The sequence below is a fragment of the Elephantulus edwardii genome, unplaced genomic scaffold (assembly GCF_000299155.1).
Source record: "Elephantulus edwardii isolate Elephantulus edwardi_28Jun2011 unplaced genomic scaffold, EleEdw1.0 scaffold00181, whole genome shotgun sequence".
In the NCBI taxonomy this organism is placed as follows: domain Eukaryota; kingdom Metazoa; phylum Chordata; class Mammalia; order Macroscelidea; family Macroscelididae; genus Elephantulus; species Elephantulus edwardii.
Window position 1 is genome coordinate 281,790 of NW_006399931.1, and position 16,514 is coordinate 298,303.

The 16,514-nt window shown below is 48.9% G+C and overlaps 1 protein-coding gene across 1 annotated transcript in view; it reads right to left on the reverse strand.

The window, feature by feature from the left end:
• Positions 1 to 2,111: 2,111 nt before the first annotated feature.
• Positions 2,112 to 16,514, reverse strand: part of SMO (smoothened, frizzled class receptor) — a 30,867-nt gene continuing 16,464 nt past the window's right edge. Inside the window, exons 2-12 of the mRNA XM_006896046.1 lie at positions 11,409 to 11,614; positions 10,595 to 10,804; positions 9,837 to 10,009; positions 9,301 to 9,520; positions 9,087 to 9,210; positions 7,360 to 7,452; positions 6,626 to 6,734; positions 5,238 to 5,423; positions 4,712 to 4,860; positions 2,711 to 2,845; positions 2,112 to 2,536 (exon numbers count right to left, since the gene is read on the reverse strand). Coding sequence (XP_006896108.1) covers positions 2,112 to 2,536; positions 2,711 to 2,845; positions 4,712 to 4,860; positions 5,238 to 5,423; positions 6,626 to 6,734; positions 7,360 to 7,452; positions 9,087 to 9,210; positions 9,301 to 9,520; positions 9,837 to 10,009; positions 10,595 to 10,804; positions 11,409 to 11,614 — 2,030 coding nt within the window. The remainder of the gene's footprint in view (positions 2,537 to 2,710; positions 2,846 to 4,711; positions 4,861 to 5,237; positions 5,424 to 6,625; positions 6,735 to 7,359; positions 7,453 to 9,086; positions 9,211 to 9,300; positions 9,521 to 9,836; positions 10,010 to 10,594; positions 10,805 to 11,408; positions 11,615 to 16,514) is intronic.

Genomic DNA, 16,514 nt, shown 5'->3' on the forward strand with positions numbered 1-16,514 from the left:
GTCCCTCTCCAAGGACTCTCTCTCCTAACAACATGCCCAAAGTATGTGAGATGACGCTTCACCATCCTTGTCTCTAAGGAGCATTCTGGCTTCACTTTCTCCAAGACATAGCAAATGCCTCTGGCAGTCCATGAAATAATCAGTATTTTCCAACACATCTCAAAGGAGCCAGTTCTTCCCTTGTCATCTTCATTCACTGTCCACCTTTAAAATGCACAGCAGATGATTAGAAAAATGATGGCTTGAATCAGGCACACCTTAAGTCTTTAAAAAGACATCATTGCTCTTCAGCACTTTGAAGAGGCCCCTGACAACAGATTGTTCCCAGTGTTTTATATAAGCTTCCAGATGTCCTGACTGCTGGTACCAAGAGTGTTGACTGTGGATCCAAACAAGATGAAATCGTCAACAATTTCCGTCTTTTCTTCATCCATCATGATGTTGCCTCTTGGTCCTGTGGTAAGAATCTTTGTTTTCTTGACATTGAGATGCAATCCATACTGAAGGCTGTAGTCCTTGATCTTCTGCAACAAGTGCCTCAAGTCCTCCTCACTTTCAGCAAGGTTGTGCCATTTGTATAACGCAGGTTGTTGATGAGTCTTCTTCCAATCTTGATGCCGCATTCTTCTTCATAAAGTCCAGCTTCCCAAATTATTTGCTCAGCATACAGACTGTCTGGTAGGGAGAGAAGATAGAGTCCTGACGCATACCTTTCTTGATTTTGAACCATGCAGCGTTCCCTTGCTCTATTCAGAAGTTGTTGATGTAGAGGCAGTAAGGCTGTCCGGTTCCTCACAGGCAAGTCTGAATTCCTTTAGCCTGGGGAAGGCGCTGCAGACCAGCTCACGCCTGGCAGGGCCCATAATCCCTTCTAAGAGGCAACACCCCCTCCCCCACCGTCCCACACCAGGAACGATGCCACTTGCTTCCAGCTGTCAGTCCAGTAGTCTGCTGCATGTCTTCCCTGTTACCTTGTGTTGAGCAAGTTCCAAGGCCGCAGCGTCACAGAAGAGCTTTTGTGAGCACAGAGCCAACTGGCCAGGGAGGACGCCAACACATTACAGTGACATCAGTTAGCCGTGACCTTACTGGCACCAAGCTCTGGGCTTTCAGATCAGCCTTTGGAGGAAGAAATAGAAATGATTTTGCTGTCAGGGTCAGGGTCTGGGGGAAAATCAGCACACCAACAGTTTATACAAAAACCTTTTATTTACTATATTTTTTTTTCTTTCCACCCCTCTCCTTCCATCTGAAATTCTCTGCTGGCTCCTAAGGCTTCCTGCTGTCTGTTTCTAAAAACTGGGGTCGTGGGGACATGGTTGGGAGCAGAGAGGTGGGACTCTCACCCACGGGTTCTGGAACCTTCTCTGCCTAACAGAAGCTCTAGCAGTCTTCCAGGGAAGTTCCTCAAAGGTGAAGGTTCCCCGCACCAGGTGGACGTGAAGAGCTGTTACCAGGTATCTGTCTGTCTGTCCTTCTTTCTCCAGGAGAGAGCCCAGCAGCAGAGGAGGTGAGGTAAGGGACAAGGAGTGCTGCAGCCCTGGGCTCCGACCCACAAACAGGAAACCAGAGCAGGCTGCCCGGGGAACTGAAATGTGGAAGGAGGGTGCGACTGAGCAGGGGATGGGCCACTGGCCTAGGGAAAGGCCAGCCGGGCACCTCCCAAGAGAGCTCCCAGTCCTACAGCCACAGGGAAGAGGAAGAAGGTGCCCTGCCCCATTAGACAAAGGGCATAGTAAACTGATTTTTGGTCTGGAAGTGCCAGAAAGGGCACTGGTTGGCAAAGAAGAGGGCAGCTGGCCTCCATCTGCTGGGCACGGGCCTGGCTGTCCACCAGGTCAACACTGCCCATTTGGGTCTTTCATCTGCTTCGGCCATTCCTGCCCCTGGCAAGCTCAGCTTGTTCAGAAACCGCACCAGCCAGACCCCCGCTGGTGGGCAGAAAGGGGGCCCCGAGTGCCAGGGCAAGTCCCATGCATGGAGATACAGCCACGCGGGGCTCCCCCTGCAGTCCTGCTGCCTCAAGCCCCTCTGTGAAGGGCAGTGAGTGCCCAGGTCCTGGGAAGAGCTCTGCAGGAGCAGCGTCTCGTCCTGGGTCCTGCCCCTCAGCCTCAGAAGTCCGAGTCTGCATCCAGGAGCTCTGCCTCCATTAGGTTGGTGCGCGAGTGGATGGGCCCGAGGCCTGGCCGGCGGCCCTGAGCCCAGGCCGTGGGGCCCGGGGCGCTGGGCAGGAACGGGTCCTGGAGGTCTGGGCAGAAGGGGTTGGAGACCAGGGTCCAGGCTCCCTGGCGGCAGGGCTCCGGGGCTCCCCAGGCCCCAGTGGCCACCAGGCATTTCTGCCTTGGCAACTGAGGCAGTCGAGGGACGGCGCTGGAGGAAGGGCCGGGGGTCGGGTGGGGCAGCTCAGCCGGTGGCCTCAGTGGGCACACCTCCTTCTTCCTCTTCCTCCGCTTCTTCTTCCTGCCCAGGCGCTTCTCCAGCTCTGGGGAGATCTCGGCCTCCACCAGCCACAGGTTGGCTTGCTCCTCTGGAGGCACTGGTGGCGGGAGAGGTGTGGACTAAGCCTGGGCCCTGTTCCCCCCACACCACCCTTCTCACAGTCACCCTTCTTTCAGCTTGGGTCCTCCCCAATTCCTTGGACCCTCCAGGACAGCTCCCTCCTCTGCTGCCAGGAAAGTCCCTCTTCCTAAGGAATCCCCAATCCTCACACCTGGAGTCGCCACGGGGGTGACAGACACATCCTGGGGCAGGATGGCTCCTCTTCGAGCCACCATCTTGGTAACATGCTGGGCCCACGCAGAGGAGACGTCGGCTGAGGGCTCATTGAGGTCAAAGGCCAAGCCTGCTGTGGGGATGGAGTAAAATAAAAGTGAAGGGCAGTCCCTTGGTGGCACCTCCCTCATCTGGCAACAGTGTGCCTGCTCTGTCCTGGAAAGAATGCTTGCTGGGCGTGGTATCACAGTGATTTCCTCCTCAGGGTGAAGAGAGGTGCCAGAAATCTGGTTCCTTAAACCTTGACTGATTCTAGTCAGAGAAGAGCAAGTGTAGAAGATGAGAGAGAGAAAGCTGAGGCAGCATTTAGAGGGCCAGCACCTCCAAGTGGGAGGGTCACCGGTGAGGAAGCTCTGAGTTCTAGGGGTTTTAGTAGTAATAATAAAAAAAGAAAAAATTATATTGATTTGCTTACAAAGTTCATACACATTGTGTTTCACACTATCCTTCATTCACATACTGTTTCATACAATCATCCCCATTCATTATATTTTACAATCAACAGTAAACTATGCCCAGAATTACCCTGCCTTTCCAGATCCCTCTGGATCTTTCCCATTTCCTTTACTCACCCCGCCCTCCACCCATCAAATTGTACAACCTTATGATCCCCCTGCCCATCCTCACCGTTCTGCTCATAACCTTCCCCGCCTTGGATCCGCAGAGATATTTAAATAGTCATCTGTTTCTACAATAATGGTATTTGTCCTTATGAAACTGAGTTAACTCACTCAGCATAATTCTCTCCAGTCCCTCCCAAGTTATATATAGAATTGTTTTAAATTATTGCTGCATTATATTCCATTATGTGAATGTACCACAATTTCTCAATCCATTCGGTTGTGGTTGGACATTTGGGTTGTTACTATGTTTTTGCAATGGTGAGTAATGCTGCGATGTATAAATCTCCATTTGTATCTCAGTTCTAATTTGCTTGGCATTTATTCCAAGTGGTAGAATAGCTGGGTCTAGCCCATAGTATAAAAAGGCTGACAAATACAGCCAGAAATATACAACCAGGAGAGGATAAAATTGATGAATGGGTCCTTCTAACAATTAATCTCTGTGTGTACCAAAAATTTTTTCCAATAGAGTGAAAAGAAAACCTACTGACTGGGGGGAAAAATTTTGGCAATGTCATCTCAGATAAGGATCTCAAAACAAAAGTTTACAGAATCCTATGAGGCCTCTACCAAAAAAAAAAGAAAAAGAAAAAAAAGGATTAATAACCCAATTACAAGTTGGGCAAAAGACATGGAAAGACTTTTCACAGAGGAAGACACTCAGATGGCCAAAAGACACATGAAGAAATGCTCAAAATCACAGACAATAAGAGAGATGCAAAATCAAAACCACAATGAGATACCACCCCAGCAGAGTGACAAAGTTTAAAAGGACAGCAAGCAATAAATGTTGGAAAGGATGTGGAGAGATAGAAAACTCTAATACAGTGTTGGGATTGTAAAATGGTCCAACCACTCTGGAAGGTAGTTTGGCATGTCCTCAAAAAGCTGAACATGGAAAAATCCCTGAGTTCTAGTTTTTGGAGATGCGAAATCTGCCAGTGATTTCTGATAAAGGTTGCACAAACACTGACTCGCCAGTGTTGTAATATATGTATTTACAGTGTGTGTGTATATATTTATATATTTACAGTGTATATATATTTATGTTTATATTTACAGTGTATATATGTGTGTGTGTATATATATTTTTATATATTTATTTACAGTATGTGTGTGTGTGTATATATGTATGTATGTATATATATGTGTGTGTATATATATATTTACAGTATAGGACCAGCAAGCCGACCCAGGGGATGGAGAGGGCCTGAGAAGGAGACTGTGAGCGAGGAGGCAGTGTTTTCCCCCCTAGCCCCGCCCACAGCCGTCATCCAGGGCCAGCAGGCCCCGAGGCAGGGACAGGCCGAGCTCACCCACAGGCCCGTCGTGGGAGACCGTGTGCATGCTGAAGGACAGCTCCTGGCCCGGGTTCTGCAGCAGCTCTCGCCGTTTGGAGAAGGCCTTGGCGATCATCTTGCTCTTTTTGATGCGTTTAGGCTCATCATCGCTCTGCCCGGTCAGCCTGGGAGGAGAGAGGGTCAGGAGGGAGAGCAGCCAGTGACCCATCCCTCTGGGGAAAGAGGTTCCAGGGGGACTACAGTCCCTCAAGAATGCTGAGAAACCCGTCTTCTCTGCAATGCAATGGTCTGGGAAGGCAGGGGTCCTATGTGCCAGGTTCTCAAACACTCTTAGAAGATCCCCCCACCCCCAACCCCAGCAGCGGAGTCAGTTCCCTCAAGGACAGAACGTGCCACCAGGGGGCAGTGGCGAGCTACTGGGAAGGGTTTCAGGTGAGTCCGTGCAACCCAAGGTGGTGCAAGTTCCAAGTACAGACTTCTGAAAATGGGGAGCCTAGGGCAGAGCAGACAGGAGATCAGAAAGGCTGGCAGTGTGCCCCACCTGCACCAGGTGCGCCTCCAGATGAGCAGCGTGGCCTTGGTCCAGACCCAGGTGCTCATGGCAATGCCAGTGCCAAACATGGCAAACAGGTTGATCTTCTCCACCAAAAGGCTTGGGCGGTTCTTGATCTCACAATCAGGGATGGGCTTCTTGGTGGGCAGCCCGATGGTCACGTTGGCCTGGCACCTGGGGTGAAGGACAGTAGACAGACCAGGCCATCAGGGCCCCCAGAGTCCGGACTTTCTAAAAGGGTTGTGACAAGCAAAGCCCCACAGCAGATTCTCAGCCCCGGCTGCTCTCTGAAATCACTGGGCAGCTTTAAGGAGCCACTGATGCTGGTCCAGCTCAGCCCAGACTATCGAGTCAGAATCAGTCAGGGGAGGTGCCTAGCTCCCTTCTGTATGTTTGAGAGCTTCACCAGTAATTCGATTTACAACCACTGTTAGGAATATGGCCCTACAGCCTGGGACCACCGAGAAAGACAGGAGGAAGAGTACCGGTGTCCATTTTTAATGAGCATCATAAGTGCCATCCTAGAGGTCTTGGGTCGTACAAGTAAATGAGCACTCAGCTATTAACCAAAAGTCTTCATAATTTGATCACACCCAGAGGTGCACTGTAAGAAAGGCCTGGCAACCTGATCCTGAAAGTTTGCAGCCACGAAAACCAGCAGATCACAGGTATACTCTGTGCCCATGGGGCTGCTCAGAGTTGGAAACAACTTGACAGTAGCTAGGGAGCTCTGGTGGCTTTGTGTTAAGAAGTTTCACTACCAACCCAAGAGGACATGGTTCAAATCCACCCAGTTGCTTCATGGGATAAAGATGAGCAATTTGCTCCCTTGCAATTTACTGCCTTTGAAAGTCTGCTGGAGGGTCAGTTCTGAGTCCGTTTCAATCCGATGCTATATTACATGTCAGTAACTGGTTAAAATGGTAACAGCAGGTGTGTGCTGCACTTCTCCTGGCTGTATGGATGCCTTAATCCTCAGACACAAGAAAGCACAGGCAAAGCCAGCAAACAGGAAGTGTTACTACCTGCCAGGAAAACAATGCCTCTCACTCAGGACTCTATAGTACACTCTGTAAAACAGCAGATTCAGAGAGTGACTTCTGGGCCCAGAGAAACCAAAACACGAAATGGCTTTAAGTTACACACATGGGCCACGGGCATGCAGAGGGCTGGGTGGAGCTGAGCAGAAATTGAAGGCTGCTTGCCACGTTTGGCAAATTACAGAGCAAACAGTGTCTTGGGCACACGAGGAAGACAATCTGCTGGCTGCGGCTGGGAACTCGGAGGATTCCTGCTGCACAGCATGATGGGAGCCTGCCCTTCCAACTCGTCTCAGGCGCACAGCCTCTGCCTCCAAGCGCCCGGCCCTCACTCACAGCACGTAGTCCCGGAAGCTGCGCTCCCACTCAGCCTGGTTGAAGAAGTCGTAGAAGTGGCAGCTGAAGGTGATGAGCACAAAGCCAAAGGCCAGGAAGCCAAAAATGCCTGTGGAAGCCGAGAAAATACAGTCATTCAGTAAGCATTTACTATATGCCGAGCAAGGAGCACTGGTGGTGTAGTGGTTAAGTGCTTTGCTGGTAACCAAAAGGTTGGCTGTTCGAACCCACCAGCTGCTTGGTGGGAGGATGATGTTGCAATCAGTCTCCATAATGATTACAGCCTAGGAAACCCCACGGTAGTTCTCCTCTGTCCACCACGGTCACTATAAGTCAGAACTGGCTCGTTGGCAGTGGGGTTGTGCCAAGCACTAGGGCACGAACCGAAAAGTCGGGGTGGCTTGAATGTACCCAGAAGAACTTCAGAACACTAGCCAACCTTTCTACACTGGAAGGGCCATAGCCACTGAAACCCTTATGGAGGACAGCTGTACTCTGAAACACATGGGCCTCTAGGAATTGGACTGAATTGATGGCAACTTTATCAAGTGGAGGAGCCCTCGTGGTGCAACTGCTGAAGAGCCTGGCTGCTAATCGGAAGGTCAGCTGTTCCGACCGCATCACAGGAGAAGACAGAGCTCTGGTCTTCTTTCCAAGATGAAGCAGCTTCCTAAGATTTGACCTCATGGGGCACCGCTACCCTTCACTGTGATCATGACCGGATGCCCACTCACCCAGGCGCAGCATGGTCTCATTGATCTTGCTGGCAGCCTTCTCGCTCAGCAGACCAGGGTGGTTGCTCTTGATGGAGAACAGTGTCATGACTCCTAATGGAGGGAGACCTTAGATATTAGCAAGGGTGAGGCCACAAGCAAGAGTGAGGCCATATACTGGGGAATGTGGGGTTGAGGGTCTGAGGAGTCCTAGAATCCTGGGTCTGGTGACTCCTGTCCTTCTTTGAAGGGAACTGGAGACACTGGGGGAATGTATAGTCAGCTGGTAGAGACTGTCCCTGGACTAGGGTGATGAAAAGGACCTTGACTGACAATTGAGAGAAAAAGAGGGGGAGACTGACTTACATGGGATCCAGCTGCTCTAGGCAAGTCTTCAAGGTCAAGGTCATTCATGAATGTCATAAATTGAACTGGTTTCCCATATTTGTCACCTTAGCTGGGCCATGGTTCTCAGTAGTTTGACAATTATGTAATGATGATCTTATGAGATCAAACAATTGGAAGGCAGTATTAAGGGACTTAGGATGGGTTGTAACAGTTTTAATTATGTCACAACTCTGGGGTGTGGCCTGCATCACCTTTTATCTTACAAGAGAGAAAAGGAAAGAGAGCAGAGGGATCTACTAGCACAGAGAAAGAAGAGCAAGAGCAGAGTTTGTCCTCTGGACCAGGGGGTCCTCCATTAAGATATTCCTAGACCCAGGACGAAAGTGATGTCAAAGACTTTGCCCTACAGCTGACAGAGAAAACCTTCTCCCAGAGCTGGTCCTGAGCTTGGACTTCTAGCCGCCTACACAACGAGAACATAGATATCTGTGTTAAAATCATCCACTTGCTACAGCAAGACCAAGATGGAGACACACACACACAGCCACTTAAATTTTCCAATAGTCACATTAACAAAACACAAAGGAACAATGAAACCTTAATATAGTCCATAAACCAAATAAATCCCCAATATGACCACCACATAATCACCATGATAGATGATTGGGCTATTTTACACCTCTTTCTGTTCTTAGTCCTTGGAAGGTAGTGGGCATTTGGCATTTACAGTCTGGCTTAGGTTGGATGAGTTTCATTCAGGTACTTATGAGTCCCAAGTGACTAGTGGCCACTGTACAGGCCAGTGGAGACACAAGACAGACACCAGAGACTTAAACACACCCAGTCAGACACCAAAGACTCAAACACACCACCACAGAGACGGACAAGCCATGGCTGAACAGAGAGAAGGCTAAGAGCACAGGGTAATGAAACAGAAGTTTATGAACAACACAGCAGCAATGAGCTACCTGGATATAGAGGCTTATGGTGGAGATGGTCGGTGGCCATTGGGAAATTCAGAATGGTGTGTGGAATGAGAACTCTGTGTTGTGGAAGTGAGAATTGAATCCCTAAAGAATGGCGCTAGACACAAAACTCAGGTGCACACAGACTCCACACCCTACACCTGACCAAATTCCCTGAGCTGGCCTGTGTGGACAGGGGAGGGCTTTTGAAATGGTTTCCACAAAAGCCTTAAGCCGTGGCACAAGGCATAGAGAAAGGGGTGTATTTTTCTGACCAGCATGAAAAGTATTGGTTCCACACTAAGCGTCCATATTGCTATGGCCACCTAGAGGGGGTGTCTCCTCGTCTGCACCCAGACCCAGATGGACTGGCCGATGGCCCAGCTCCTGTCTACCCTCAGGAGGTGCTCTGTACATTCTCCATTCTCTGCTCACCTCGGATGAGGAAGTAGCCCCCCACGATGAGCACCAGGCCGATGGGGGCCAGCACGAAGCCGGCACGATAGCGGTAGTTCTTGTAGCCCACGAAGCAGATGCCGCTGACGGAGTCCCCATCCACCTGCAGCAGGAGAGGGCGGGGCATGGTGTTCACTCTCCCTGTGAGCCAAGCCCATCACCCTCAGGACCTCAGCCCCCCACGGTCACTTACCTGGGCCACAGCGAGTATGGCCACAGTGAGGACAAAGGGGAGCGACCACGTGAGCAGGTGGAAGTAGGAGGTCTTGCCCGACAGAGGCTGGTAGGTGGTGCCTAGGGCTTTGAAGGAGGTGTGCCAGGCATAGGTGAGGACCACGAACCACACCACGCCAGCCATCAGGGCGTAGTAGACAATGACAAAGATGATGACGCAGGACAGGGTCTCGTTGGAGCTGCGGACATGTGGGACAGTGTCACCTGGGGGCCTCACTCTGGGCTCCCTCCCTGGAGACAGGACTTGGGTCAGATGTAAAGAGGACTTGGAAGATGTCCACTGGGACAGGTACAAGGCACCAAGGTCTCAGACGGGGAAATGAAATGCTGAGATCTTGCACGCAAGGCACCATAACGAATGATCAATGACTGGGCTATTATGCATGTAGTTTTGTCCTACAATCTCACATTCAGGCCTCCCTCACCAGTCAGTGTTGAACATGCATTGCAGCCCCCTCTCTCCCAACCTTGCCTCTGGGTCCCCAAGACACATACGTGGGCTCCCCAAGTCTCATGGTGCCGTCTGCCCGGCAGACAATCTCCCGGCGGGCACCGTCCATGAACTGGGCCAGCCAGCCGATGCTGCCCACAAAGAAACACGCGTTGACATAGAAGAGAATCACAGCAGGGTAGCGGTTCGAGTTCCGCCAGTCAGCGACAAACGTGGCCTGGCGAGAGAAGCGGGCTATGCTGTGAGGCTCGGGCTATGCTGCTGCCTCAGACACCCTAGTCTGACCCCCTCAGTTGGTCCTGAGTTAATTGTGACTCGGGGTGACCCCCGATGTGCAGGGCAGAATTGAGCTTCACAAGTTTTTTTCATGGCTGTGATCTTCCAGCAGCAGATTACCAGGCCTTACTTCTGCGGCATCTCAACAAGGATTCAAATCACCCACCTTTCCATTAGTAGCACAGCCACTTAGCTCTCTGCACTACCCTGAACTCCCAAACACGCTGTCATCAAGCCAATTCCACTCGTGGCAACTCTCCCTCAGGTTTCCAAGGCTGTAAATTTTGATGGAAGGAGACTGCTCACTTTTCTCACCTGAAGTGGCTGGTGAATTGGAATTTCTGACCTGTTAGCAGCCTAACAGATTATATGCTATGCTGCCTGAGCTCCTTAGAATCTCCCAGACTCCCCTTCTCATGACCCTTCCCCTGGCCCTCCTCCCACTCTTGAGGCTGAGAAGGTCTCCTGGCTGCTGTGCCCCCCACCCCGTCCCCTGCCCTCTGCCCACAGCGGGCCCTCGGCTGACCAGGGTGAAGAGTGTGCAGAGGCCGGTGACGGCGCCGAAGCCAGCAATGTAACTGTGCATGTCCCGGTGCTCGTCCTCGGTGAAGAGGGGGTTCTGGCACTGGATCCCGCAGCCCTCCACATCCTCGTACCAGCTCTTGGGGTTGTCCGTCCGAACCAACGGGGCCTCGCACTGGCCCGAGCTGTTGAACTTGATGTTCTGCACCTCATTCTGGCATCACGGAGGTGGGAGGAGAAGACAATGTAACAAAAGGGGGTGGGGACTCAGGGTGAGAGGCTTCCGGGGTTTGCTTCCCAGCCTCGCCACATACTGGTTTTGTGACCTTGGGTGAACTATTTGACTTCTTTGATCTCAGTTTCCCCATTATAACAGTACTTACATTACAGTGCTATTTGAAGATTAAATGACTATATAAAATGCTTATACTAGAATTTGACATGCAGTAAATAATAAGTATTGTCACTATTATTATGATTATTATTCATTATTATACTGTGGTCTTTCATCACCCAGAACCATATCAGCCCTTCACTGTTCTACATCTACGCAGCTGATTCCCAAACAGAATTGAACCTTTTAGAGACAAGTCCTTGTCAACTAGGACTTCTGTAGTGTCCGACACCTAACAGAGTACATGCTTAAAATAGCCACGAGTCATCTGCAAATCCCGACAGCCACTGGGAGATTGGCCCAGCCCAAAAGCTGCAGCCAGGTTTGTGGCCTGAGGAGCCCATGGCCTCCCTGACCCTCTTGGGCCCAGCTGCCCTGTACCTGGTACCGCCCTCCCTGGACCACGGCCCTGCCCCACACTCACCGGGCAGCCTTCGGGGAAGTGGTCGGGGGTGCAGCGCAGGAAGTCGGGCCAGCCCCGCTCCCGCTCAACGATGGCACAGGGGCCGCGGGTGGCCTGGCAGAGGGTGCGGCTGGGCAGCTCCACCCGGTCATTCTCACACTTGGGCATGTACACAGCGCACAGCAGGGGCTGGATCACCGCCCAGCAGCGAGGGGCGTTCCGGAGGCCTGCAGTGGCAACAGTGTGGACACCTGGAGTAAAGACCCCTCGTCACCCTGACCACAGACGTAACCGCATCCCTGTGCCCCCAGGCCGCAGGCATCTCTGTACCACACCACAAGCCACAGCTGCTCAGAGCTGCCAGGCAGGTGCTCCTCTCCAAGACACCCAGGCAGGACTGCACCACAGATCACAGGACCCCGTGAACCCCAGGGCCGTGCCATGCTGCGTCCCTAGACCCTGCTGGTTGAGCCACTCAATCACCATGCACCTTGTGACTGGGAAAGAGTCTGGAGAAGAACTTGCAGGCTGTTGGCAGCACTATGTTTTGTTACACAGGTGGATTCCTTCTGGGGAATCCACTCCACCATCCTCATGTTTTCCTGGATGCATATTATAACCAGTTAAAGTAGCCCCCATAACCAATGCCTGCTGGCTTAGGAACTCAAGTGGAATCCCACTTTTGGGTGCCTCTTAAAGCCAGTCCACCCCCAGGAGGCAGAGAGGACTGGACCCCACCCTCACAGAGTCCATTCTCCAGAACTGATTTCCCCAGGCCCAGAGTCCGGTTCCTCTTACCGCGCTGAGGTGAGACAGAGAAGAGGTGGGAGCTTAGGAAGAAGTCAGAGGAGCCAGGTACTCCAAAGCCAGAGGAGGCGACAGGAGTTCAGATGGAGAGAAACAGAGGAGGCTCTGTACAGCACACGGAGGAAGAAAGGTGTGGTCAGTGAGGAGGAGTGGGCCCAGGCCTCCCTATACTGTCCCAGCCCGGCCTTCACCTGCCCATCCCAGGAGAAGGGCTCACTCGGTGTGCTCCAAACCACCCCTGGCCCAAGAACACCCATTTCCCAGGCTCAAGTTCTGTTAGGAGAAGCTTCTGAGTATCATGGGGCCACTACTCCCCTAAGATTCTGCCTTTGAAATCCTACAGAGCAGTTCTGTTTTGTCCTGAAAGATCACTAGGCGTCAGAATCCACTCCATGACACACAAGAACACGACTGACCTATAAGGGAAGAGTCCTGGTGGCTTCATGGTTAAGCCCTTGGCCTGAACCCACCAGCAGCCCTTGGAAGAAAGACCTGGTTATCTGCTCTGATAAAGATTAAAAGATACCTCTCACAGAGTCACTAAGAACAAAAAACTATCTTGATAACATTCAACAGCAATGAGATAAGGGCATTACCGTTGGCCTGTCTGGGTCCAAGTCTTGGCTCTCCTGTTCCTTAGGGGTGTGATTTCAGGCAAAAGACTTAATTGCAGCTGATAACCAGAATACCCTTCATTTACCCACATACAAATGACAACCTGTAGTTGTTAAGGACTATGGCAAAGAATCACAGGCCAAGGATGTCATTGAAGAGTATTTCAAATGCAAGAAATGAAACCAATAAAGAACTTGGCATATTGCTTTTACTTTTTTGAGGGGAGTGAGGAGCAATAAAATGGAGATTTTATAACAGAAAAAAAAAACCCTGTAAATTAAAGCAATGGATTCGAAGTGAAGATACTAAAGAGAGACTTCAGTTATTAAATGTTTCAGCTCCTTTCCTGGATGTTCTAACCTTTTTATAAGGAATTGTAGGAAGTGTCTTCTTACCTCAAAAATTTATTCTAAGGTTTGAAATCCACCTCAGATTTAGAACTAACAGTAATCATTCCTAAATTTTTCTCATAGGATAAAACTACACTACAATTTAAAAATAACCCCCACCATAATCATGCATTACTCCGAACTTCATTCCCAAGAACAAAAGCATAAACTGAACGTAATGAGTGGCAGGGGCTTATGTGAAGATCACGGAAATCAATCTAACTTCTACAGCCAGTTTGAAGTGTAAACATTTGGTTCTCAAAGAGTCTTTATTATTACCTGAAGATTAGTCTTATCTAATAAACTTATTCAAATAAAGAGAGAGAACCCACTGGAAAAAAAAAACAGAATTCCAATTTCCAGCCTCAGTTTCCTCATTTGTAAAGCAGATGTGACAGGTCACCTCATGCAACCTTAAGATCGAGATGCACACACTGAGTGTTCAGAGTCTCTGTTCTAGAGTAAGTGCTAGCCATTAACTTTACTTGTCAGATTCTCATTCACTCACAGCTCTTATTTCTACAAAGAGAGAGCAAGCAAGACCAGGGGTGCAGCGGACTCCTGCCACATGAGACGTAATATCCTCAGGAGATGGTTCCCAAACCTGCCTCGAACTAGAATCACTTCCTGTCACTCTTGACGAAGAGGCTGCCCTCAGAACCTCAGACCGCGGGGCACAGCTAGCTGACCGGGTGGGTGTGGGAAACTTGTCTGTAACGAGCCTGCAGCACCAGAAAATATCTGGGGTGAAGAGGTTGTTCTGTATCTTCATACAACTATCCACATTTATCAAAACTCAGACTTCCAAAACCAGAAAGTGAACTTTGCTGTAAATTTATCAAATAATATATTTTAAAAGGGTGGTGGACAGTGGGAGATCCTGAGAGCAAGATACACGCAGAAGGGGTATCAGACAACTCATTGATAAAAGTATGATGTTGTTTTTCTGGATTTTGTGATACTTCTGGTGATTTTCAACTTTAAAACATTTGTCTTTTCATTCTTTTTTAAAAATGTCAAATAAAATGGTATTTCAGACTGAAACAAACAAAAACCCTCTCTTCAAGAAAAAGATAGATGAGGGAGCTCTGGTGGCCTAGTGGCAAGAAGCTGCACTGCAATCCCAGAGATATGTGGTTCGAATCTATAAGATGCTCTGCTGGAGAAGGAGGGGCAGTCTCCTCCTGTACCAGTCAGATCTGATTTGATGGTATACACACACACAAATAATAAAAAATATTTAAAAAAAAAGGAAAAGAAAGCATAAAAATTTTAAAAAAAAGAAAGAAAAAGATAGATGATTAAATAAATCTTTAAAAGGCTGATTAGAGAGCCAGCCAGAGGGGTGTGGGAAAGTTGGATCCTTATCCTTTTATTACATCAAAATAAATTCCAGATGAATAAAAAATAATCATATTATTAGAAAGAAAAACATTAAACTGCTAGAACAGAACATGGGAAATAGGTTTTAGATTCTGGCATGGAAGGGTCCTTTGAAGTCTGACACAAAATCCAGAGGCCATGAAAGAAAAGGTTTTAAAACAAGACTTCAGAAAAAGAGAAACATCAGGAGGAGAGAAAATCATCAGGTAATACATTGGGCAAAACTATAAGACAAGAGTGTGTGTGTGTGTGTGTGTGTGTGTGTGTGTGTGTGTGAGATGTGCCATCAGGTCAGAACCAACTCCCAGCTGACCCTCTGGTGGGTTTGCAGAGGCTCTGAATCCAGTGGAAGGAGAACTTCCTTCTTTCTCACATGGTTGTAGCTACTGGATTCGATCTGTACACCCCTGGGTTAACATTAGGTTAGCAGCACAATCCTTTATCCATCCGGCCACCAGAGTTCCCTTTCTAATAATACATATACCACAAGTAAAGAGCTAATTCCTAATATGTACAAAGCTCCTCCAAGCCAATTAGAAACAGACAACTAAAAGGTCGGCAGTTCAAACTCACCCAGCTGCCACACAGGAAACATGGCGGGCAATCACTTTCTATAAAAATTCCAGTCTGGAAAATCCCATGAGGGAAGTTCTCCTCTGTCACACGGGGTTATTATAAGTCTGAATTGTCTGAAAAGCACTCAACAAGAACATTAAAAAAAGGGGGGACAAAAGGCACAAACAGAACTCAACCTCATTCATGATAAAAGAAACGGGATCGAGGGGAGAAGGCAAAGAGATAGCACTTTTAACTTCAAGTGGTTTTATTTTGCTATTAAGTGCCATCAAGTCAACCCTGACTGATAACCACCCTCGGAACAAGGGATCTGAACTTGTCCTATCCTTCTCGTCAAGGGTCTTTTTTTTCTTTCTCTGACCTTCTACCTTTCTCAGAATGACTTGTCTCTCCAAGGACTAGTTTCTCCTAAAATATGCCCAGAGTAAGGGAGCCGAAGTGATGGAATGAGTGGAAACACTGCACTGACTGCGTGTGAGGGAAACACATTTTCTGGATCACTACTAAGTGAGTTGACACTGGGGAGACTGTCTGGATTATCTATCTGCATTTTAACCTGGAAATGCCACTGCCTATAGTCACAAAGATAACAGAGGGTTGTTCACTATAGCACTGAGTGGAACTGTGAAAGAGTAGAAAGTTTGAATGCTTATCCAGAAATAAGAAACCCACTGAATGAAATACATCAGTACAACAGAACTATGGTGGGGCAATCTGCATGATATCTCCAGTACACACTGTCATCTGTATCTACTATGAAATTGAGAACAGCCCAAGAGCTTGCTAGTGCTTGGTGGGGAAAGATTTGGACTTATCTACATTTGTACCAATGTCAGATTTCTATACTGGTGGTTGCTGCTAAGGAATGGAAATAGGAAACTGTAGAAGTGTTAGGTGGCATCAACACACAACAGAATGAAATACTGCCTGATCCTGTGTCGTCCCCATCATCACCGATCTTTGAGCCCATCCTGCAGCTACTGTGTATGTCAACTATGTGGTTCAAAGTCGTCTCCTCACTGACCGTCTGTTTTACCAAGCACAATGTCTTTCTCCAGAAACTGGGCCCTCCAGACAGCATGTTTCAAGTTCGTGTAGTGAATTTTTGGCATCCTCCTTACTAAGGAGGTTTCTGGCTGGACTTCTTCCAGGACAGGTTTGTCCCTTTTTTCTGTTAGTCCATGGTACACTCAATATTTTTTGCCAACACCACATTTCAAACCCATCAATTCCTCGGTCTTCCTTCTTCCTTGCCCAGGTTTCATATACACATGAGGTAACTAGAAAATTATCAGGGCTTGGATCAGGCACTCTTCACTCCTCAAAGTAACATTTTTATTCCTGATATTGTAAAAAG